This window comes from Siniperca chuatsi, linkage group LG11, assembly GCF_020085105.1.
Source record: "Siniperca chuatsi isolate FFG_IHB_CAS linkage group LG11, ASM2008510v1, whole genome shotgun sequence".
Taxonomy (NCBI): domain Eukaryota; kingdom Metazoa; phylum Chordata; class Actinopteri; order Centrarchiformes; family Sinipercidae; genus Siniperca; species Siniperca chuatsi.
This window is the reverse complement of record NC_058052.1, coordinates 993,668-1,018,894: the sequence shown is the minus strand read 5'-3', so window position 1 is coordinate 1,018,894 and position 25,227 is coordinate 993,668. Positions and strand designations below refer to the sequence as shown.

Sequence of the window (25,227 nt, the reverse complement as noted above, 5' to 3'; positions counted from 1 at the left end):
GGGGTACGCTACACTGACCACTAGTGTAGAGAAGGGGGGCTGGGCAGAAGTCAGTGAAGGGAGAAGCCACCCTGAAGAGAGGTGAGAACAGGGAGGGGGTTAGAATTGTTTTGTCTAGGATTCCTCAAGCACAACTACAAAGATGCTGCAGGGGCCAAAAGCGCTTTTGAAAGTTTCCAAAAGGAGAAAATGATTGTTGGATAAACCGTCCCCAATTCGCCACTTTCTCACCACCGCCGGGGAAGGACGACCTTTGACCTCCAGTATCAAAGTACAGGGTGACGCCACAGCAGCCACCCAGCCAGCCAGAGCTGGTCCTCTCTGACTGCACCACCGCCACCACCACCCAACCTCACACACTCCAATTTCACCCCCACTGCTCTGCCCCACTCAACCGCAAGAAAAAAGCCTGAAATTCATGTCTTTCTCTTTGGTCTCTCCCGAGCCGTCCCTGTGGCTCAGGAGTCAAGAATTCAATTAGTTAAAAAAAAAGAAGAAAAGAGCGAGGCTGCAACAATGCAGCGATAAGGGGGCAGAATGTGCGTTCCCACACGCTAAATACAGGGCGCTTTCCCTGGGGCCCACAGAGCAAGAGGACCCGCACCGCAGGAGGCGAGAATAATCACAGCTCCCTCTGAACCCCCTCATTATACACACACACACACACACACACACACACACACCTTACATTCCTTACACACACAGATAGCTTTATGCAGACACGCATTGCAGGCAAACATTCCCTTGAAGAGAGACACACCTTGCAGATGCCTCAAATGCATAAACACACACTGAGAAACTTCCAGTGCGTGCGCGCACACACAGACACACACAAATAGTACATAAAGACCTCTCATTACATGGTGGCCTCATACAGGTGTTTTTAGGTCTCACGTGTCATGAGTGTTTTCATGTATTGGCTTTGCAAGACACACTCCGCCTTATGTTAAACATGATACAAACAGAAATGTAGACAATCAACTGTCCAAGTCTGTTTCCAAATGTTCAAAACAACTAATACTTGCAGAATGATATATGATAGAGCTGTATTTTTTCTTCATTGTCTTGAACTGTGCATATACATCATGTCACACAAAAATAGAACAAGCCTACAGCTGAGTTTTCAGCTTGTTAAACTTGAGCCTTCTGTAATGACTAAGTAAAGCCTACCGTATAGAGTGAAAGAGAGTTCATGTTTCTGTTCATTAAAGTTAGATTACTTACACTTTTTGTATTATAATGTTCTCTAGTATTGCTTATTTAACTGTTAATAAATTGAATACAACTGTGGTAGATCTGTAACTTATCATTATCAATTATATTCTGTTGAAGTTTTTTTTTTCAGATGAATTCTTTTGTCTATAAGATAGGGCTGGGTGATATGGCTGTCAGTATCCCTATTAGGGCTGAAACACCTAATTGATTATTCATTCGAGAGAAAAGTGTTAACAATTTTAATAATCAGTTAATCATTTAAGTTAATTATCGAGCAAAAATGGTAAACATTTGCTGTGTCATGCTTTTCAAAATGTGAGAATTTGCTGCTGTTTTCTGTTTATTACTGTAAATTGATAATCATTGTGCTTTGGACTGTTGGTTGGACAAAACAATATGACAAACAATATGATTAATTGATTAAAGGGACAGTTCACCTCAAAATCAAAAATACATGTTTTCCTCTTGCCGGTGCTATTTATCCAGCTAGATTGTTTTGGTGTGAGTTTCCGAGTTTTGGAGATATGGAGATATGTTGTGAGCAGTTTCTACATAAAATCACAACAAGGTCTGTGGATTATCCTGAGTAACCGGGTCATGGTTTCTGGAAAGAGACATTGCTGTTGAGTTTTTCAAAAGTTTTTTTTTTTTTTTTTTTTGGCGCTTTGAGCGCCACAAACTGAGTGCCATATAGTCCCATTATATTCAAAAAATGTGATATCTCTACAGCCGATATCTCCAGAACTCAGCAACTCACACCAAAACTATCTGGATGGATGAACAGCACTACAGGCAAGAGGAAAAATATGCATTTTTGATTTTGGGGTGAACTGTCCCTTTAATCATGAAAATAATGGACAGATTAACTGACAATGAAAACAAAACAATCATTAGCTGCAGCCCTAAACACAAGAATATTTGTCTCAATATATAAAACAAAATGGTAAAGGTATGCAAAATCATATGTAAAATAATCAAATTGATGTTCAAAACTGTTCTACTGTTGCATTACATGAGACAAACTCTTCCAATATGTAAAACAACAGATTGTGATGTAGTTGTAAGCAGATCTACAAGTCTTTATTAACCTATTTGACAACAACTTTAACTCCCCCGTGGACACCCATAAGTGGAGGCTCCTGTATTAACAGAAAATTGAATGATAATATAGTTAAACACAGCTGTAATAACATAAAAGCCCAAAAGTCACGTTTAGATTATTTATTTCTTCATACCAACAGTCCAAAACCCAAAGATATTAAGCTTACAATGCTCTCCTCACAGTGGTGAAGCTGGAACCAGAGAATGTTTGGTGTTTTCACTTAATACATTACTTAAATGATTATTGAATTATCAAATTTGTTGGAAATGTATTTTCTGACAGTTGACTAATTGTGTAATCAATGAATTGTTTCAGCCCTAGATTTTTGTCAAAAGTTCGTTCTTTAATGAATGTAGGTTTACAGGTTTATACAAATACAAGTTTTAGGATGTTGAGTTTTGAGTTTGTTAAAGCAGCAGCTCCGATTGGTTACCTTTTCTATGGAACTTAATAATAGATCTTCTCCATATGTATATTTAGTTTAGAGCCAGGTTTTACATTGTGAATTATTAACAAAAGTCACTGTACCCAAAGTGTTAAAGTATACGTGTGTGTATTGATCCAGGCACCGTGGAGCCCTGGCAGTGTGGGAGTATGGGATGTGTACTGGCGGCAGTGTTATTCATACAGCACATTATCCTAATGAGCGTCACTCCCACCACATTTTGAGCAGGAGAAGGTTCTGTGATCACTGAAGCCCTGCTTCCAGTGGATCCCAATTTAAAAGTTGTCAGTCACGCTCCTCGCTGACCCTGACCATACAAACACGTGTCACAGAGACCTCCTTTCACTGACTCACACCAAAAATGTCACCAAATTATTGTGGATTGTGATTTTTAACTCATTTTGGCTTAAAAATGCTGTTTTCTCATTTGTTTCAAATGGTTTTTGCTTTTTCAAACCAAATCAAAAGAAGTAAGTCTAAATAGTTTTGCTGTGCTCTGGGCTTCATGGGGATATAGCTCAATGCAGTGAAGTGTGTTACCTCCTGATAAAGGCCTTGGGTCATTTCTAAGTATCCATTAATCCATCATATAGTAAAGGACACAAGATTAATAATTTATTTATATAGAGACCTGTGTACAAGAATAAACATATACAGTTGAAGTATGGACAGACACAGAGAATTCACACAAACAAGTTGGATATTAGTTTCACATTAAGAAAATTACAAGTGGAATTGCAAATACCATTATAGTCTTTTAAGGTCTTCAATCTTTTTGCAGCTCGTTCCCTTAGTTAGGAGCATAGTAGTTGAAACCAGTTCCTCCGAGCTCAGTTTGAACATGTGGTACAGCTAATGTTCAAATATCCTGTGACCTGACATTGTAAGTACTGTATTTATATGAGACCAGAGAGCGGAGAGAATGAGGCAGTGTTTGTAGTAGAGCCTTCTTTCGGTTAAGGAGGGCCATCCCACCTTTTCATATAACATGCACTGGTGAGTGAGGAATTAACAGCTGTGATGACGCACAGTGTGTTTTCCAGTCCCAAGTATTTATAACACTCAATTTGAGAACCCTGAAGAATATGGATAGTGACAGTAGGCTGGATACTCTTAAGAGATTTTGAGAATAGCATACATTTTGTTTTGTCAGAATTTAAAACAAGCTTATGTTTGATAAGAGATTAATTATCGAATCAAGTAAAAATATGTAATATATTAGTAGAAATGTAATGGTTATGGTAAGATGATTATATTTTGATATACCACAATGAACAAGTCATGATGCCTGGGTCATAATTACAATGTGACCAGTCAGAATAATAATTCTCTAATATCATCAAGCCATTTTACCATGTATTAGCCTGACAAACTCACATTACAGATATCGGTAATTCATTCATCACTCGTCAAAAAATCAAATTAAGATTGGTGTTATTACATTCCGATTGCTAAGAATTAAGCTCCTTATACCATAAATGTATGTGGAGCCGCTAATGTAAGATATCTCAAATTCAGTTTTTACTTCTGAAATGTGAATTCCATATATTAGCACTTTTAATTATGACTAGTCAAAACTCAAGATGTTTCCAATTAACCTCGGACTTGTAGATATCTTTGATGAGAGGTGTATAACATAGGCAATAGGAATGTCAGTCTTGATAGAATGGAGGTGGAGATATAAATTGTGGATATTAATATGTTAAAATGGTTATATGGTTGAAAATGCCATTTAGGTGTTAAATGCAGGAAGTTCCCAGATAATGTCCCTTATACGTAGATTCACAATTAACAGGTGATCTCATGATGTGTAACACATTCTTTTTACAAATGAAATGTTGATATCATATGCAATAAATGCACTCTTACTTCAGTACTTCAATAATAGAGTTCAATGCTAGGGTTCGGGGTCAACAGCATTTTATTGAATCTGAATCCAGTATCGAATCCGCTTATCAAATCTAAATCCTTTGGAATCCCTCAGCAAATCTAATTAGGGTTAGAGCATGGAGAGATTAAATCAGATGGTCTGAGTTTAGTCAATTCAGATTTTAAATAGGAACTGGATCCATAATGGAACCACATATTGGACTCCAACTAGTTTATGGTTTATGGTGACTAATGTTAGCTAATGTTAGCAAACTTTACAGTAGACATTATTGTGTAACTGACATTACTGAATCAGTTCACTGACTTTGTAACTCTTCTCTACTTGTGCTATTGTCACACTATGTTTTAGCATGTACAGTTATTACAGTATCCATTATCCTGTAAATGTCACTCGTGGCAACAGTGGCTGCTGTTGTATGTACCGGTACATAACAGATTTATTGTATTTGTACACAACTTACAGGGACTTTGGCCAATTATTATTGTTAATAAGGGTTTTGAGACCAAACATGATTCCAGAATCATTTAGCTAACATTAGCATGTTGTTGTGTCTGGTGTGTGTGGACAGTTGTGTTGGGTCTCAGTCTGTTCCAGCCGGATGAACAGAGCCGAGGGGCCGGCTGAGGAATGTCCTGGTGACCCTACACACAGGAGACACAAACAGAAGCCAAAAGGACCACAGGGGGGTGGGGATGGAACAACAGGGTCCGGGTGTGTGTGTGAATACTTGTATTTGCTACATAGTGAGGACTGAAACATGTTCTGTACCTACAGAGTGAGGACATTTTTGGAAAGTGAGGACATTTTGGCCGGTCCTCACATCTTCAAAGGGCTGTTTGAAGGTTAAGACTTGGTTTTAAGAGTTAGGTTAGAGTGAGGGTAAAGGTTGGGGTTAGGCATTTAGTTGTGATGGTTAAGGTAAGGGGCTAGGGAATGCATTATGTTAATGACGGTCCCCACAAAGATAGAAGTACAAGGATGTGTGTGTGTGTCCATGCATAACTGTGTGAATTTGTGAGGGAGAGAAAGTGCATGTATATGTGCATGCATATGTTTTCCCATGCATATCGGTGTGTAAGAAAGGGCTAGAGGGAGCAAGGGAGGCTGGGAGTGAAAGAGAGACAGAGTGAGAGAGAGAGAGAGGGTGTGTGTGTGTGTGTGTGTGTGTGTGTGTGTGTCTGTGTGTGTGTGTGTCAGCGGGGGTCAGCACTTGCACCCTTTGGCCATTGTCTCCCTCCCTGACCAATATAAAAGCATCATAACCCTTTGAGCTCAGACATATTTAGAAAGCAGATAAAAGCACTTTTTACAAACTAGATACACGTCAGGCACAAAGCCCGGGGTCAAGCGCAACAAATTAACAACCCTCTTTCTGACGGGAGGTGGGGGTGGGGGGTGACTGGGCAAAGTTAAACCGCCCCTGGAGTCCAGAGCCAAATGCCTCCACATTCCCTGAGCAGGGATGTGGGCTGTTCTCTTGCATTCATGTGTAATTGGTCCTAGGGGCAGAGGCTGAGATAAATACTGACTTACTTTTTGTGTTTGTATTATATCGTCTTAATAGAAGACTTGTTTGGAATTCCTTAATTCCAACAAAAGTCCAAGACAGCCATTATGAAAGGCAAGAATTTAAGTCATTTCTCACTCAGGGTCACAGGTGCCATCACAGCAAGTTTCCACACATTGAAATCCCAACCTTTTAAAATTTTGAGCTGTTCAAGTAAGCTTTTACATTTGACAAATATATGGTAGTTATAATAAGATGTGACTGGGAGCACAAGCACAATTGTACAGCTACACAGGCTCAAACTGGAATTCATTATCAAAGAACCACAGCTAGGGCCACACTGGATAAATCTATGAAAGCCTTAACAGGTTTCTTTCTTCTTTTCTTCTCTCTCGTTCACAGGCCTCCATCTCATGTTGACACAATTAGTTAATTTGTTTAATTGAGTCATCCATCAATCAACAAAAAATGTATTTTAATTAAGTCATTTATCATGTATCAAGCAAAAAACATTTGTTGGTTCAAGTTTCTCCTATTTGATGTGTTATTGTAAAATTAATCTCTTTGTGATGTGCATTTATTACTATTTTTATATACTATATAGTTAACCAATTAGTTGAAAAAAATAGAGATTAATGAAAATCAGTAGTTATAGTCCTAGTTTCATTAGGGTTAGGGTTGGCAAACAACAAAATTGTGCATTACAGCCATGATCTGGCAAGATGTAGTTTTGGGTTGTTCTGACACCTCCTACTCTATAGTCACTTAAATTATATTTCTTTCAATAGAGCCACACACACAATTCAGGTGTTCTCACTGATATTTTCCTGTTCTATTGCCAGACAACTGCATCAGTATAAAGTATCAATCAAGAGTCATAAATACACGAGTATCTAAAAGCCTATCTAAAAGCGAGACCTGTGTTTTAATATTTATTCAGTGTATTTTCAAAAAGAATTTGGATTTTTAAAAAGCACCCTTTTCTGTGGTGTAAAATGCTGATTTAGCATGGATGGAAGACCAGAGCAGTGAGAAACAGATACATTTCCAATTACTGTGAGGAAGAGAACATCGATTAGGCCTTCATTAAATATTGGGGGGTATTAAATGGTTCAATCAAATTACAAAAAACAGACTTTGGTGCCCAGATTTTAATATATATCCACTCTGAAACTATCCTCCCTACAGGTGAATTCAATTTCATTTGTGCTTGTCAAAACATTGAAAAATTACATGTGACAAAGTTAACCGCACTGTGTCTTTTCAGAAAGTGTCCTTGGCCCTGTTTACACCTGCCGTTATCATGCGTCACACCTGGCATTAGAATGCGTCTCCACATGCGTCTCGATTGACCACTTGTGCTCGGATCTCACTTCCCCGCTATATATGCAAATAAACACGTACATCATTTCCATTTGCAAAGACCAAAAGCGTTGTTTTTAACCTGAATTTGAAGTTTATCAGAACACAAATGAGACAAGAATTGAAAGAACTGCTGCCAACTGTAGCTTCTGTTAGCTAGTTAGCTCAGTTACCCGTGCAGCTAGCAGTCTTATTAGCTTTAAAGCTTAAATAATGCTTTATTAGCTTTGTTAAACCTCCTCCTTTCGGCGGTCCAAAGCTCCTATGCTAGTGGTGGACCGCTAGTATAATAGTTACCCCCAACACTGCCCAGGACACATTCATATTCAACCTATTCAACCTGGGTTGCATACAGGTAGGTAGCTCACACATGCAACAGAGCAGCACTTGGTGGAAATAAAATGCTGGATGACACACACAACTAAAAAGGTCACTCTTGGCTTGCTACTTTAACTACATGTGTAATGTGCATTTAAGTTGCAGTTTAGTTGTCCTTTTATAATTATATCTATTTATCTGCGCATTATCTGATTTACATTATCTTTTGATGAACTCATTACTAAACTCTTAAGTCAACTCCTTCTTTCGTTCATGTTCAAGTCCAATATAATACAATGTAAAATACAGTAGTTGCCCCTCTACTGCACACAAGATTGGGGCTCTTTGATAATGTATCAATGATCAAAATTGTCACTCTTGCCCCCTCGCCTTATGTAGTTAAACACCAAGGAAAATCTGATAGTTTCAGAACATTTATTAGGTGAAATACATTAGAAATATGCAAAGCACAGTTTTAGTAATTGTGTTGTAACAGATTGTGCAGAAAGTACAATTTTAGCCCATAGAATGTCTCTGTGTCCATTGCCTGTGAATTAAAAAGAAATATGGACTGTATTTGTATAGCGCCTTTCTAGTCTTCTGACCACTCAAAGCGCTTCACTATACTATTTCAGTGGATATGTTCATCTTAAACATTGACCAAGACCTTCATTTTACATCACATTACAAGTCCTTCATTAAGCACAATACTACTCTGAAAAGGAGCCTAACGGCACAACATTGCCCTGAGGCAACGAACAAAAATTTGGGGGGAGGGGGGAGGGCCAAAAAGGTTTTCTGTTGCCTAAGGGCAGCGGTATGCAGTACAAGGTTAAACAATCCAATAATTTGTTTGTTGGGGGCTTGTGGTGCAGTAGTTAGCACTGTTGACCCACAGCAGAGGGGTCCTGGATTTGAATCCATGGACCCAGCTGGGGCCTTTCTGTGTACAGGTTGTATGTTGTCCCTGAGTCTGCATGGGTGTTCTCCGGTTTCCTCTCACAGTCCAAAGACATGAAAGTTAGGTTAACTGGCAACTCTAAATTGACCGTATAATGTGAATGGTTATCTGTCTGAGTCAGCCCTGTGATAGACTGGCAACCTGTCCAAGGCGCACTCCGCCCCTCAGCCAGTGTGAGCTGAGATAAGCTGCAGCCCCCCGTGTCCTTGTACAGGATAATCATGTATAGAAAATGGATAGATAATTTGTTTGTTGGCAAACAAATAGCACTGTCTATCACACAGCTGAAGAAACCATGACTTTATAGTTGACTATATCTGAGCCCTCTCTACTAATATCATACATTGTCAGGGTCCATCAAGTGCATAGAAGCTGCACACAAATTAATTGATTTGCCATTCATGATATACATTTATTTGATGATGAAATGATTTATGAATGCAGACTCTGGATCAGAGAATGTGACAGTCTGGACAGCAGCAGTAAGTTGGTGGTAGTCTTGGGAAAGTGTGGTGCTCCCTATGTGGTCAGCGTATTGATTTGGAGCTAACAATGTTGGTACTGTTGCACTCAACTCCCAGCAGGGGCTCTCACACTTTGTATGTGTGTGTGTGTGTGTGTGTGTGTGTGTCATTCCACGCATGAGAATGTGTGTAGATGTGTTTCTTCAAATCTGTGATTTGCGCTTCTGTGTGTGTCGCTGTGGCTGGGTTCCCACTGAGGACTAGTTTGTGTGACCCTGCCACACAGGCCCTTAGATAATACAGCCAGCTGATGAGGTTACCCAAACGGCAGCAGAGGCCCAGCATGCTGCTAATGATGAGAGGAGGAGTGAAGGGGGAGGCACAGATCGGGGCAGAGGAGGGTGGCTCCGTTTGGTCAGAGATATGGCTGTGTGGGTGTGTGTGTGTGTGTGTGTGTGTATGTGTGCATATGTGTGTGGTTAGGGGGGACACCTGCCCAACATTAGGCGAGAGAGGCTCTGACCTTAGCAGCTATAATATCAGTGCAAGCTCTGACCCCAGATCAGGCCTGGTTGGTGCTTCAGAGGAGTGAGAGAGCTAGGGGACGAGGGGGGAGTCGTTCTTTCATTGTATGGCCAGTGTCCCCTGTCCTGCCTCGGCTAGCGCCACGGCCCATTGAGGGGTGAGTAATGTGAGTAATGGAGAGTAATAGGGTCCAGATAGTGAGTGTGACCGTAACCCTATTGTATCCTGTGTCAGCGGGGTCAGAGGTCACCCACCGTGCATACTGGTCCCAGCCCCGCCCGACCCATTTGGGCCATAAATGAGTTTATCCAACACTAATTACCGGGGGCCTGCCAATGGGCCGCACTGCTTAATGGGCCTGACAGCTGCCTCTGTGCCACACTTACATGACTAACATTGGTCAATCAGGCATCTTTTTAGAAAAATTGTAAATGGACTGGAAATACAGAAATTATTTTATGCAGTATTTTCAGCCCTGAGTAGTGTCAGCAGATCTTCCTTAATCAACCTTTATGAACTGGGGCCCTTAGGCCACCAGGGCAGTGGCCTAGGGGTTTAAGTTGCTGACCATGAACCGCAACGTCCAGGTGTTCGGCCAGGGACCATTTGTTGCATGTCATTTCCCCAACTCTCTCTCTCCCCTCATTAAAACAATCTCACCACAAGGTCCATTCAGTGGCTGCTCTGGAGATTTTGCTCGTATCAGATGTATGAGAGTGTAGATGTTAAAATGTTCCATTTTTTATGAGCTGACTTTAAGGACTTCTGGTCCATGTTTCTTTAAAGGTGACATTGGGTTTGAAATTGAAATTAAAACTTTTTCACAGATGAAAAATAAACTTTCATTCATATTGGTTATTGGTTGCTAAAAACATTTATCCTTCCATGCTAGTTATTAAAAGATCCCTTCCTAACACAATTCCAATGTAAGACATGGAGCATAGCATCCATAGTCCTCACTCTGAAAAATAAATTTCAGAGGTCAACCAGAGCTAATATAAGGCTTCAACAGTCATTGTTTAGTAAACTTTTAGTATGGACAGCCAGTATAGACAGGAGGAACAATTACAGCAAACACTAACTCTTTTACCGTACATACTGTATGGACATGCAACCATTGTATTAAGATAGAGAGATAGAAAAAATGTGAACCTATCCTTTCACTTTTTCAATCAACCTCTGCTTTTCAGTTTCAGTGTTTAAATCTGCTGCAATATTTCTCTTAATGGTATCTGCTTGTTTCTGGTGATGCCTCAAGTTTCCAAATGCCACCCTCAGCCAATCGTGACTCAATTAAGTGTTGTTGCGATATGCTGGTAATAGAAGCTACATTTTACATTCTGATGAGGTAAATTATCATCATCATCCTGGTACTCTGAAAAAAGTGCAAAGCATCTGTGATTCAGAAACCTTGTCCAACGTTGAGAAAATCTGCTTTTTCTTTCTAATGAAATTCATTGTCAGCGCTTTAGCTTCGTCTCAGGATGAGGAGGCGACCGGTGAGCAAAGAAAAGTTAAAATGTGACAACAGGACAGTAGCACTAGTTGTCTTGTTGAGTAGTTAAATGAAGGTACAGACTCACGTCACATTCTGACAGCGTTCCTGACCTATGCTCCACCACAGCTGGAGCTAATAGCTTCCTTCCCTTCACTGTGGTTTACAGGCAGGGAGTTAACCTTCGGGTTAACATACATGTGGTTTGTGTGTTTCTGGTTTGAATATACATACAATTAGTCCCTGAAACAATCTCTGGAATGTTCTTATACCCGTACACATCTACATAAAGCCATCTGGTTTATCTGCAGGCTGCAAAGGACTTGTTAGCAATGCTGTTAATTTGTCTTTTATACCCTTAATAATAACAACAAAAGGATTAATCCTTAACAGTTTAGTGTCACAGAAGACGCAGATAAATATCCCACAACTAGTGTTGTCGTCTTGATAGGCCAATGAAATAATGAAACAGATGCATAGATTTGGATGCCCAATACCTAAAAATATCTTTGAATTAAAACTTTTGTGTCGAGAACAAGTGTGTACCTGAGTAATTTGTTTATTTTTCCCTGTAACTTTCTGTGCTTAGCCCAACGTTTTGTGTATTAGTGCTCAAGTTAATGGTTTAGTCAAGTTTAGTTGCATGACAAAAATCTAAGCAATTATAATTCTGTTAATTGATGAAACATTTTTAAGTCACTTATCGCGTAAAAACACCAAACATTTGGTGGTCGTATCCTCTAAAATTTGATTCATGTCATTTTAAATTGAACAGGTTTGGGTTTCTGGCCAGCTCTTTAGAAAAACTTTACAACATCTCTCTGGTTTCTAGGAAACAGCAGCAGGTGTTTTCATTATTTATGATGTTTTATACATTAGTTAATTAATCTACAGAATAATCAATTGTGTTTTAGGTTCATTTCTAATGAAATTATTTGCAGCCCTAATATGTCAGTGTGTTTCTTATCTAATGTGAATTGCATTGGTAAAGATAAAAAGAATGAAGAACCAAGAGATGTTTTCGTAGTTTTGTTCAAACCATCTGTCCTGAACCTTGTTTGTATTTTAATTTTTGTGTCAGTTAGCTTCAATATCAATTTTCCATCTGACGTGGTACCTCTAGCTTTAGATCACTCCCTTTGGATCAACCTGGCAGTGTTGCCCATGCTGGAAGCAACTAGTATGTTCACTGGCTTCAGAGCTGTTTGTGTTTTAAAGCCTGCCCTCAGAGCTGCACAACCACCTGCATGAATTCAACAGGTATGACTTATGAGTAGGGATAATGTGAAGTGATAAGGGAAATAATTGTCTTTTTCAGGTTTTTAAGAAATTGAATATCAGGACACAATATTGGACATCATCATACTGTACTTTAGTATGTTTAGAAAAATAAATAAATATATATATATATATATATATATATATATATATATATTTTGTTAGTTCTCCACCCACTTCATGATTCCACAGAAATGGGCTATGTGTTTATTATTTCTCTCTGCATCCATCTCTGTATCTCCATCTACAGTATTCCCTTCCAGCCAACAGCATTTGTCAGTAACTATCTCTCTGTGTGTAAAAGGCGGGTCCTCCCCCCTGTCCATCAACCCTGTAGGAGGGCACTAAGCCCTGAGACTCAGGCCCGGCCCACAGAAGCCCCCCTACCAACAGCACCCCTGGTCACCACCCCACCCTCTACATAGCTTCTAACATCCAAACACACCCCGTCAGCCCACTCCCACAGCGCTCCTCCCCTCTCCTTTCACCGCTCCCCCACCTCTCCACATGCATGGCATTCACTGTGCATACCTAGGCTGCTAATTCCAACCTGCCACTCCAATCAAAGGATCACGACTGTTGTAGTTTTCTTCTCTTTTCTTCTGCTGGGAAACAATGTGTGTTGTATGGAGGGAGGGACAAGGGTGCGTGTGTGTGTGTGTGTGTGTGTGTGTGTGTTTGCTGCTATGTGACAGCAAAGAGAATTTTTATTTAATCATTCTTTTTATTTAGTTTTGTCATGCTGAACAATTTCCTAAGAGAAGAACAGACTGCAGGCACAATTTGCTTTGGATCTACTGTCCCAGTCTTTGTATTATTTTGTATTATTTTTGTACAGTAGTTTATGAAACTCCATCCTGTTCCCAGAGTAGTAGACAAGCCCTACATGCCAGTGTGTGTGCTGTTTTCTCTGCAGACACCTGAGTGCCATCCGCACTTTCATGGGGAGAGTTGACAACAGCAACATATGTGACTAAAATTTGGCGAGTTGTCCTCTAAAAGAAACTCTTACATGATGATATGAAGATAATCTTTATGCTTTTTGTACGATGTTAACTATTGGTAAACAAAGTCAATAAGTAAATTGAATAAGTGCATTGAATACTTAGTAGGCCTTGATAAATCAAAAATGGACAAGGGGGATGAAAAATGTTACTTGTAACAGTATAAATGAATATTTAAGTACAGCAGGCCGATGTATGAAGTCTGAAACTGTTAGTGCTCAATGACTGTTTTGAATGTATGTCAGTGTTTCTTTCAGTCACTTTAAGTCTGCTGTGGGAATCAATCCAATCTATGTTTTATATAATTTTAAACTGAATATATATATTTTTTGGACACTTTGTAAACCAAATTAACCAAAAAATAACAAATTCTCAACCTTTTTTTTTATTTCCAAAGAGTGTACAATAACCAGCACCAATAGAAAATCATACAAGTGTAACAGTACACTGAAATTCCTTATATCCCTCATCCCTTTCCTCAACCCCCTTACACCTCAATGAACAAGACAGAAACAAAGCAAAAAAAAACAAAACAGAAATGTTAGTGTATACATAAGTATATTTTCTGAAACTGAATAAGAGGTATAGTATATGAAGTGCAAAGGGTATTCTCAAGCCTGTCAAGTTGTATTTAGTGCTGGGTTGTATTCTAGATGATCTAAACTATAATGAAATTATACTATTAAAGTGTAGCTTTTGCCAATCAAAATAGAACACTGTGACTGTAAGTTTCATAAACAGCTCAGGTGTGTACTTAAGTATACTTAGATTGTACTTACAACATATCACTTACACACTTACAGAAAAAAAAACAAAAAAAAAAACATTTGTCTAGAGTTAATCTCTCTAATGGTAAAAATTCTGATATTTGGTCCAGGAACAGCTTAAAAGTTGGGGGAGATTCACTTCTCCAAAATAGAAGTATGCATTTCTTGGCAAACTATGTTATAGTAAGTACTCTGCATTTTTTAAAAGATCTAATTGAAGGTCATGCATGTCATTTAATAAATAGAAACAAGCGTTTAAATCAAATTCTATTTCCAAGACTGATTTAGTGAATTGAGTGCCAAAAACTTTTCAACAGGTCGCATTGCCAAAACAGAATGTTCCCTCTTTATTTTTACATCTAAGACAGTTTGGTGAATTTTCTTTGGAAATTTTATGCATCTTTTTGGGAGCGAGATAGAATTTATGGATAAACTTAAAGTTAGCTTCCTTGATTTTGTTACTTGTAAATGGGAAATTTATTCTTTCATAAATGTTTAGCCAGGTATCTTTATCCAAAACCATCTCTAGATGTTTTTCACACATCTTTAGCAGAGGTAGGAAAGATTAACGAGGAAGAAAATCATAAAATTCACTAATTTTACCTTTAATTGTAATATAGGACATTATATATCCTCTACTTCAGATAATCCAAAACTCATCTTATTTTCTTTAATAAGTGAACAGACAACATTACGAATTTATAGATATTTTAAAAAATCTATATTAGGAATGCCATATTTCATTCTTAAATCAATGAACAATTTAAATTGCATGCTTTTATGAAACAAATCTTTGAATTGTTTTATACCTACATCAGTCCATTTGCATGTATTGAATGATGCTAAGTGTTTATTCGGATCAGGATTCCGATGGATAGGAAAATAAATGCAAATACATGTAGAAATACCAAGTATCTTAATACAATCCTTCCAGGCTAACAGTGTGTTAAAAATGTTTTATCTTGTTGAAGTGTTTTAAGAGAGTCCAAAGGCAAGGGATCGAAAAGGTTGGCTTTCATCTGGACCCACGGTGTGTCCCCTCTCCCCAATGATCATGACACTAAATTCACTTCATGAGGGTCAATAAACAAATCCTTGGTTTTTTATTGCACCAGATACATTTTGAAATGTGTTTGTTTAGGGATTTAAAAAAGGCTGCAGATATATAACATGGTAACATTCTTATAACATTTATTCTTCCTAACAAAGATAAAGGTAGAGTGGACCATTTACACATATCTATTTTGATCTTATCTATTGGAGTGGTATAGTTTTCTTTGAAAAGATTATCTAAATGCGGTGTGATATTTATTCCCAAGTATTTAAAAAACCCTGGTGTCCAGTAAAAAGGACAAGGCTTATACAGGTTTTCTGTTGGTGTCATGTGCAGGAGGCAAGCATTAGATTTGTTAAAATTTATTTTATATCCTGAGTATCTTCCAAATTGCTTTATTGTACTATATAGGTATGATACTGATTTTCTTGCTCTGTTATATATAGAATTATGTCATCTGCATATAGCGATATTTTGTGCTCATTAATATTAATCTTCAATCCTTTGTTTGTATTGTCACGTACACACACACTTTGCAAAAATCAAAGGTGACAGTGGGCACCCCTGTCTTGTCCCTCTGGATGAGAAAAAGAAGTCAGAGAAATCACCATTAGTGATAACTGATAATAATTGACAAATGAATCAATAATGAAAATATTGGATAGTTGCAGCCCTAGTGTCAAGATACCACTCACAAACATCTGGAAAGTCAAGTCAATTTATTTATTTTTTTATATATATATATATATATATATATAGCACAAATCACAGATTTGCCTCAAGGGGCTTTACAATCTGTACAATATCCTCTCTCCTTATAGAAAAAATGGAAGACACCTCAGGAAGAGCAACAGAGGAGGGATCCCTCTGACAGACATACAATAGATGTTGTGTGTACAGAATAGACCAACATTGTAAAATGATAGCATGGACAAATAGGAAGACCAAATTATAGATAGATTGTAAACATATGAAGAATAAAATCTGGGAGGACGTTGAGCAACTTCAGGTATTGCCAAACTGACCTGAGCTACACGACCTCCTCTCCACCACAGAGACCTGGAAGAGGGCAGACTACACAAACACACAAGAGGCAAAACTCAAGCACAGCATTCACACAGAGAGAGGAGAAAAGAACAGACACACACAGGCAGAGAGAGAAAAGGAGAGAGAGAGAGTTCCATAAGAGTAGCTGCACCAAAGATGAGCTCCTGAATACATCTCAAACTTGGACCTAAAAAAGTGGGACATTTTGCAAAATAACCTTCAAATAATTTTCAGAAAGGACTCTAAAGAAGAGGTAAGTGCATTAATCAATAGGAAAAGAAGAGGAAATATCATCTTTGGATATACTTTACAAAGCAACTGGCTGTCAAGCTAGCTATAGCAACTGTTGACTGCTACTTGCCACTGTGACCAACATTCCAAAGGACAAAATGCACTGAAGAAGCTAACAGAAGAGATCCTTTATAAAAGCAAGAAGAAAAATTAAAGGATCCTTGTTGGTAATATTAATATCTGGTAAACCATACACAGTTATAGCTAGCAAAATAAATTGTTAGCCTCACTCCCCTTGGAGTAAACAAGTGGCCACCATGGAAACTGATCAGCAGGCAGCACAGCACAGCTCTCAGAGTCGAGAGCAAGGAGATTCAGTACCCTGCTAAATGTAAGAGTGGAACAGCTAGGGAGAAACACAAGGGGTCCTCTTCACAGTCTACGCCAGAGAAGAACAACCTCATATTCTTTACTGATTCCATCTACATCTGGAACGATACTCTGTGCAACAATTATCCATATGTATCCAGCGAGGGCATCGGCTCAGGAGGCAGATTAAAGATGAACATCTTGTCTGAAAAGATGACCCTCTGCTTACCATCACATACTACACCAAGGGAAAGGTCATGGTCCAAGGGAATGAAGCACACCTGGAGTCCATTCAAGAGGCTGAGCTGAGGTGGACACCAAGAGGAACAATGTATCCTCTGACAGTGAAGAAGATGAGAGCCCATTTGGGAACCCCACCACCTTGTCAATTTCTGCTCCTCCCACACCTGCCAGTGCCACCAACCAGCTGAAGGAGAGTATGGCCCTGCTGGTTCTGGACTTTGCTGAATTCAAAGAGCTGACCCAAGCCAGACTGTCTGACCCCCTAGGCAACACTCTGCAGCAGCTTAAAGAGGAGCTCCAGCAGCTAAAGAGAGACAACCAGGGCTTGGCATCTGACCTCAGAGGAAGTCTAGAGGTACTCAAACAGGAGAACAGTGTGCTCCGTGCTCAGTTAGCCAAAGTGATAGAGGATGCTAAGAATAGAGAAAGGAATTCCAAAAGGCAGGTCCAACACCTGACAGATCAACTCTTATCAGTCCCCACAATGACAAGTACAGAGACACAGACTCTCCCTGCCAGTGTCCCAAACCCCTGCCTCGCCTCTGTCCCACCCTCTCTGCTCTGCACCCAGCCTAACAACACCCCGCCACCTGCTGATACATCCACACAGCCAGCTGCCACTGGGCAAAAATGGCCCGCATGGCAGAGTTCCAAGACGAAAACCAATGCTGAGCAAAAAGAACATTAAGGCGTGTCTGATTTTTGCCAGAAAACATCTTGATGATCCCCAAGACTTTTGGGAAAATACTCTGTGGACTGACCAGACAAAAGTTTAACTTTTTGGAAGGTGTGTGTCCCATTACATCTGGCGTAAAAGTAACACCGCATTTCAGAAAAAGAACATCATACCAACAGTAAAATATGGTGATGGTAGTGTGATGGTCTGGGGCTGTTTTGTTTTGTCTCTTTCTTATGGTGGAGTCATGAACACTGACCTTAACTGAGGCAAGTGAGGCCTGCAGTTCTTTGAATGTTGTTGTGGGGTCTCTGAATGGCTGAAGAAGAACAAAATGAAGACTTTGGAGTGGCCTAGTCAAAGTCCTGACCTGAATCCTATTGAGATGCTGTGGCATGACCTTAAAAGGGCAGTTCATGCTCGAAAACCCTTCAATGTGGCTGAATTACAACAATTCTGCAAAGATGAGTGGGCCAAAATTCCTCCACAGCGCTGTGAAAGACTCATTGCAAGTTATCGCAAACGCTTGATTGCAGTTGTTGCTGCTAAGGGTGGAGCAACCAGTTATTAGGTTTAGGGAGCAATCACTTCACACTCCATTTCACACAGGGCCATGTAGGTTTGGATTTTGATTTCCCTTAATAATAACAACCTTCATTTAAAAACTGCATTTTGTGTTTACTTGTGTTATCTTTGACTAATATTTAAATTTGTTTGATGATCTGAAACATTTAAGTGTGACAAACATGCAAAACAACAAGAAATCACAAAGGGGGCAAACACTTTTTCACACAACTGTATATAGATAGTTGTAGGTGTTTTCGTATTTGTCTCTCTATGCAGGTTCATTTCGATCGTTTTTAATGCGTTCATTATAAGCTGCTGGAATATTCAGGGTCTCCACTCCTCAACCTTTGAGCTGAAGAGTGGAAACCCTGAATTAATAAAATCTATCAAAGATGTTGATGTAATAACAGAAAAATGGTGTCAAAATGATCTGCTCACTCTCTGTCCTCTGATGATATCAATATGATATTTCACAAGGCAGCTATTACCCTCAGATGCCCACAGTTGTAAAATAGCAACATCTATTTGACACTGGCTAGTAGTACCTATTACTGACTGAATGTAGACAAACACTACATATCCCAACACCCCAGACTCTAAACTGTATCATAGAAACATTTTTGGCGGGAAAATAATAATAATGTAAGATATACTACATTCCAAGTTCAAAAACATGGCTGTCTCCCACTGACACCCCCCCTCAAAATGATTTGCTCACTCACTGTCCTCCAGGATATAATGAAGTCATGGGAAAAAAAATTTCCAGTAACAATTAGTTTTTATCGTACAGAAATGCTTTACAGCATGGATTACAATTACAATTTTAACTAGTCAAATTCATTTGCTTTTTGTTCTGCTGTATCAAACGGTTTTCTTTAATGTCAATAAAATTCATTTTTAAGATACATTTTTTGATATTATTGAATCATCAATGCCTAATAATCTATGAACCCGCTGTTGCAATTTTGGTAATGTTTTCCCAAAATCCTCCAAAAAATGAAAACAACCCATTATTTTCTTGATCAGAGGCTTGCTGAAAACAGTTTTAAAAGTAAGAGTAAAAAAATGTCATCAATTAAATCAATGCTTGGGTTTCAGAGGGTTTTAAAGCTAACCTTATAAAACAAAAACGGATGCCTGTTAAAAAGCAAAATGCCAACAAATGGTTTGATCAAGAATGCAAGACCATCAGAAAAGACCTGAGAAAAATTGTAATTAAATAACATCGCCAACCAAACAACCCAGCCTTACACATTAGGTACAATTAAATTTTAAACAAATATAAACCTACAATTAGGAACAAAAAACTAAATTATACCCACATGAAACTTGAAGATACTGAGAACGCCATTAATCAAAATCAATTCTGAGATATGTAGAACAACTTCAACACAAAGCAACAACAAGCACTACCCATCCAAAATGGTGACATCTGAAGAGCACATTTTGAAAAAAGATATACCAATAAATCAAATTAATTCAGATCAGTGTATTATAAAAGAAAATCTCCAAACATTAGAAGAAACAATTAAAAACAACCAAAACCCCCTTGATTTCCCAATTACTTGGGAAGAATTGACCATGAAGACAAAGTCTCTCCAGCCAAGGAAAGCTTGTGGTCCGGACAGCATTAAAAACGCTCAAATGCAGCACCCCAGAGATGCGTGGTGCATTGTTGAAGTTGTTCAATATCGTATTACAGTCAGGATGTTTTCCTGACATCTGGTGCAAAGGGCTCATTTCCCCCATTCATAAGAGTGGGGACAAATCAGACCCTGGTAACTACCATGGCATTTGTGTCAGCAGTTGTCTAGGTAAACTATTCTGTAGTATTGTAAATAAAAGAATACTAGATTTCCTTCTCCTTCTCCTAGTCCATCTCGAGTAAAAATCAAATTGGCTTCCTCCCAAAACACTGCACCACCGACCATGTACACACCCTTCACACTTTAATTAACAAACATGTACACCAAACAAAAAATGGTAAGATATTCACTTATTTTATTGATTTCAAGAAAGCTTTCAACTCTATTTGGCATGAAGGGCTTGATTACGGACATCTACATTGTGGTATAGGGGGCAAAATGTATGAACTGGTTAAATCAATGTATTTGGAAAATAGGTGTGCTGTTAAAATTGGAGACAAACAAAATAAATTATCCACCCAGAGAAGAGGTGTTCGTCAGGGCTGAAATTTAAGCCTGACTTTATTCATTGTGTATATAAATGAACTTGCTGTACAGCTGGATCAGTGAGCTGCTCCTGGCCTCTCCCTCCCAGATAGAGAGGTGAAGTCTCTGTTTTACGCTGATGACCTTGTTCTACTGTCTCCTACTGAACAAGGACGACAGCAACAGCTGGACATAGTAGAAAAGTACGGTCAGACCAGGGCCCTGGCAATAAATATGAAGAAAACTAATGTCATGATGTTTCAAAAATGCCCCAGATGCCAGGACAAAAATACCAGTTTACCATTAATAATGATATAATTTAACACAGTATGAGTTATACCTACCTTGGTATAACCATAGCAGCATCAGGGAGTTTCAACATGGCAGTGAATGCACTAAAAGAAAAAGCTCGAAGAGCACTAAATGCAATTAAGAGAAACTTTTATAATTTTCAAATTCCAATTCAAATTTGGCTTAATATATTTGATAGTGTCATCCAGCCCATTTTGTTATATGGTAGTGAAGCATGGGGTCCACTCAGTCATCATAACTATACATCCAACAGAATCTTGACAATCAGAATTCTGCAGATACATTTTACACGTACACAGAAAAACACCAACAGATGCATGTAAAGCAGAATTAGGCAGATACCTACTGATAAATAACATTCAAAAGAGAGCGCTCACATTTTTTAATCACCTTAAATCCAGCCCCTTAAACATCCTCCATTCCAAAGCCCTCCAAACCCAAGAGCTGAGCCCAGAAAAGAGTCCCCTATGTCAGTTGGTGCTGAGACTAACTGTCCAATCCTGACCAAGTACAGGCTCAGTGACCACAAACTGGCAGTCGAAAAAGGAAGACACCAAAAATCATGGCAGCCAAAAGAAGACAGAACATGTGGTCACTGTTCGACAGGTGAGGTTGAGACAGAGATGCACTTCCTCCTACAATGTAAAACATTCAGTAAAATAAGGAAAATTTACTTTAACAAGTTCAACTCTGTACTCTCAGATTTCAAAGAGTTAAATGAGCTCTCAAAATTAAAAATACTCAGAGGAGAAGGAGGCAGGCCATATCTCGCTGCCCAATATGTATCAACATGCCACAACCTGAGGGACAGTGAATGACCTACACACACACACACACACACACACACAGACTATTATTTCACACTTGCTTTGGCAATGTTAACGTCTGTTTCCCATGCCAATAAAGCCCATTGAATTTAATTGAACACAAGAGAGAGGGAGTGAGAGATAGCACAGCTGTGCTAGTGGGACATCAAACAAACAGAGGGTCAGAGAGATGCAGTGGTTTTCAGAAGGTTTACACTATTCTTGTCGGCAGGACAAACATGGACTCTAAGTACTCAGTTTAATGATTTATTGAGACTGAGACCAACCTGCCGGAAGGGTAATGGTAACAGAAATAAGCAACTAGCTGAAAGTTAAGGCAAAAAGATGAGTTCTAAGTTTGGATTTAAAGCCTCAGCAGAGTCACACTGTCGGATATCAACAGGGAGGTCATTCCAGAAGAAGGGGGCACAGTAGGGAAAGTCCCTGCAGCCATCTGACAGACAGGAGCCCTGTATTCTGAGAGCAGAGAGCACGGGATGGGATATAAGGTTTAAGGAGGTCAGACAGGTATGAAGGTGCAGGCCCATTTACAGTTTTAAAAGTCATCAGAAGCACCTTAAAATCTGGTCTGACATGGATAGGGAACCAATGAAGGGAAACTAATTTGGTGTAATTTGGTCAAATGTTCTAGTTTTAGTTAAGATTCTAGCACTATTTTAGCTCTAACCTTTTTTCTGAACCATCTGAAGACTTTTAGTTCAGGCACGGGGCAGGCCTGACAACAGTACATTACAATAATCAAGTCTGGATAAAACAAAGGCTGAATTAGGATCTCTGCATCAGCCAAGGACAGACAAGACCTAATTTGATCTGTGTTGCGTAAGTGGAAAAAGGCTGTCTTGGTGATTTTTTAAAGTGCTGATCAAAAGAGAGGGTAGGATCAAACATATGTCGAGCAGGGCCAATGACCAGCATCTCAGTTTTATCAGAACTTAAAAGCAGGAAATTACGTGACATCCAGTTTTTCACAGCACACAAGCAGACCTCTAATTGAATAATTTGGTAATGATCATCATCATCACATACAGTAAATATTGTTCAATAGTGCCCTTTTAAACGTTTGAACTGTTAGTTTTTTTCTGAAAGCGACAGAAGGAGAGAAACGAGAAAGCACAAAACTACGGGAGAGACAAGATGTTGAGTTAGTAACATGCAGTAATGGGATAAAAAATGCATACAGATGGAGAGGGAGAGAAGGAGAGAGGAAAGAAGTGCATCATGGGAAGTCTCCCACCAGTCTAGGCCTATAACAGCATAACTAAGGGATGGTTCAGAACTCACCTGAGCCAGCCCTAACTATAAGCTTTATCAAAGAGGAAAGTCTTAAGCCTACTCTTAAATGTGGAGATGGTGTCTGCCTCCCGAACCCAAACTGGGACCTGGTTCCACAGGAGAGGAGCTTGATAACTGAAGGCTCTGGCTCCCATTCTACTTTTAGAGACTCTAGGAACCACAAGTAACCCTGCATCCTGGGAGCGCAGTGTTCTAGTCGGGTAATAAGGTACTATGAGCTCTTTAAGATACGATAGTGCCTGACCATTAAGCGCTTTGTAGGTGAGAAGAAGGATTTTAAATTCTGTTCTGGATTTTACAGGGAGCCAGTGCAGAGAAGCTAATATTGGAGAAATATGATCTCTTTTCCTAGTTCTTGTCAGTACACGAGCCGCAGCGTTCTGTATCAACTGGAGAGTCTTAAGGGACTTATTCGGGCAGACGGATAATAAGGAATTGCAATAATCCAGCCTAGAAGTAACAAATGCATGCACTAGTTTTTCGGCATTATTTTACAGTGATTTATGGTGTCAAAAGCCAAACTGAGATCCAGTAATAGAAGCACAGAGATGGAATTCGAATCCATAGTAAGCAGAAGAACATTTACCACTTTAGTAAGTGTTAAGAAAGCAGACTGAAAAGGTTAAAAAAGATTACTGCTAAATATGTGAGCCGAAAGTTTCTGAGACACAACTCTTTCTAGTAAAAAAAAAGAATGGAAGGTTAGAGACTGGTCAATAATTATTTAGAGACCCTGGATCAAGGTGCGGTTTAACCACAGCAGTCTTAAATCTAAATATACTGACTTATTGACTGATACATTTTTTATCCAATACATGGAGCTGGGATTGTCTTTTGCTGGTTTACATACTTTTTCTGAGACAGTACATTCTCTCTCTTTGTGTCTCCCCTCCTCTCTCTGTGTACAGCTCCTTTGTAACAGGCACTGCATGCTGCGAGAACTTCTCCCCTCTTCGCATCTGGGATATTGAACGGTAAGTCAGGGAGCTGCTCTGACATGCTATAGCATTGCTGTACATTGAAACACAAACAAAATGTTGTTTGCTGTTCATCAGATGTTTTGTTGCCCCACATGCTTCTACAAGTCTCCTGCTGAGTGATACGTAATTCGGTACATACGTGCACACGCGGTGAAAGTCAAGGTTTAGTAGGGTTTTCTTATAATTACATTAAAGAGATAGTTTCCCGTGCAACAGATGCTGCAGCTGTTAAACTCTTGCCACTATTTCCTAATTTTTTTACCTGGCAACAAGCAGTGCACAGCAAATTGAACCTACTGTTAACAGTGACACAGCCCTACCCTTTCACTTGAGTATTGGCCTTGGAATTTAAATGACACACTGTTAACCCGAATTCAATACACTAAAAGTGAAATTGTTTGTACTTAAAGTCTGCAGTGAATTTCCCGTTTCGTTTAGTGTTCTTTATCATTCATTTAAGTCAAATATTTAAGTTGAGAAAACTCATGTGTCTTGTACAATAACACAAAATTAATTAAAATTGTATTTAAAATGACATAACAGCAATAAAACAGACATTGTTTGTTGTTGACATACATACAAAACATTCAATGTACCACTTCCATCCTAAAAAATATTTTTATACATTTTATCAGGGCAGGCCAGCCCTACACTTGGTAGCTGATTTTTTATATTTTGAATTTTGGATGTCAGCCCACCTCTACCCAGGTTCAGCATCACCTGTTGAATCCCGGCTTCCCCCAGCCCACATGTCGAAGTGTCCTTGGGCAAGACACTGAACCCCAAACTGCTCCCGAGGTGCCTTCGGTGTATGAATGATTAGATTGTTTCTTTGAACTGATGAGCAGTGTGTGAATGGGGTGAATGTGATATGTAGTGTGAAGCGCTTTGAGTAGTCGGAAGACTAGAAAGGCGCTATACAAGTACAGTCCATTCATAATTTAGACCAGGCACATTGCCTGACATAGGGGTTTCCTGCTTTTGATGAGCTCAGGTGAGGAGAAGGCAGGTTTTGGCCACATCTTCTTGAAGGCAGAGGACTCCAACAGGAACGTCTTTGAAGGTGATCTCATCATCACTATCCTAACAGAGTGTGGGAGACAAGAAAGGAAGGAAGTAATTT

General features: G+C 39.2%; 1 protein-coding gene across 3 annotated transcripts in view; it reads left to right on the top strand.

The window, feature by feature from the left end:
- fbxw4 (F-box and WD repeat domain containing 4) overlaps positions 1–25,227 on the top strand; it is an 82,527-nt gene that overhangs the window by 28,327 nt on the left and 28,973 nt on the right. For 2 of the 3 annotated variants that reach the window (XM_044214667.1, XM_044214669.1), the window contains exon 6: positions 24,033–24,098. The exons of the other annotated variant lie outside the window; for it this stretch is intronic. In XM_044214667.1, coding sequence (XP_044070602.1) covers positions 24,033–24,098 — 66 coding nt within the window. The remainder of the gene's footprint in view (positions 1–24,032; positions 24,099–25,227) is intronic. 3 annotated transcript variants of the gene reach the window in all.